General features: G+C 53.5%; 1 protein-coding gene across 1 annotated transcript in view; it reads right to left on the reverse strand.

Annotated features, from left to right (window-relative positions):
- Positions 1-1,041, reverse strand: part of ANOS1 (anosmin 1) — a 51,595-nt gene that overhangs the window by 6,020 nt on the left and 44,534 nt on the right. The window contains exon 8 of the mRNA XM_012730233.1: positions 84-256. Within this exon, the coding sequence (XP_012585687.1) occupies positions 84-256 (173 nt within the window). The remainder of the gene's footprint in view (positions 1-83; positions 257-1,041) is intronic.

A 1,041-nucleotide genomic window follows, 5' to 3' on the forward strand; every position in this document is an offset into this window, starting at 1 on the left:
GGTTCGGGAGTCTGTGCCCAGCGGTGAGAGGCCGTGGGAATAAGCTGGCCGCGGGCCGCCCGCCTCCCCAAAGCCCGGGCTACTCTGCTGCCGTTGGCTGCGCCGGGCACACGCTCACCTTCCGTCTTCTTCCAGTACACCTTCACCTGCAGCTGGTCGTCCTCGTAGAAGGGGGCCCCGATTTCCAGGGGGCTGGCGGGTCTCCTCGGCGGGAGCGGCACGCCCACGGCTTTCCTGGTCTTCCCGGCTTTCTCTTCTGCAACAAACAACAAACGGTGACGAGCTGCCCCGGGGAGGCAGACACCAGGATCTCAACATAGCGTTTCACGAGGGCCGCGGAGGTCGCTCCTTCATTCGCTCTGTCTGCAAATATATGGGGGATCCCCACTTCCAAGTTCCACCTGCTGTGTCCACAACATCGTTATGCAGCTCAGCCAAGGCCCAGAAACTCCCTAAATGCCCACGGAAAGATGACCGGACGAAGGGACCGCAGAATGTATCCTCTGCGGAGTACTACGCAGCCGTTAAAAAGGACGAAACCGTCTTCCTCTTCTAGGTGTGTTCCTGCTTCTCAGGAATGGGCGTGGGTAGTGGGTCTGTCAATCTGGGGGTCTCTCTCCCAACCCCTCAACTTTCAACATGGTGCAACCTGTATGCCATAATGTGTGATTAACGGGGGCTGGGTAGGCCGGTGGGACATTTTTTCCATAGGCTTGTTGGCCATCTGCGTCTCCTCTTTGGAGAAGTGACTTTTTAGCTCTTGTGCCCCTTTTTTGATGGGGCTGTTTATTTTTGTTGAGTTTCATCATCTCTTTGTATCTCCCCAAAGGCCACAAGAACAGTAATTCAAAAGGACACCTGCACCCACTGAAGACACAAAATACTGATTGAAAAGGATACCTGCACCCCCATGGTTATTGCTGCTTTATTTACATTGGAAAAACATGGAAACAGCCCAAATGCCCAAAAGCGGATGACTGGATTAAAAAGATGTGGTCCATATACACAGTGGAATATTACTCGGCCATCAAAAAGATAAAC

The sequence above is a fragment of the Condylura cristata genome, unplaced genomic scaffold (genome assembly GCF_000260355.1).
Source record: "Condylura cristata isolate star-nosed mole 26May11 unplaced genomic scaffold, ConCri1.0 scaffold00027, whole genome shotgun sequence".
Classification (NCBI taxonomy): Eukaryota; Metazoa; Chordata; class Mammalia; order Eulipotyphla; family Talpidae; genus Condylura; species Condylura cristata.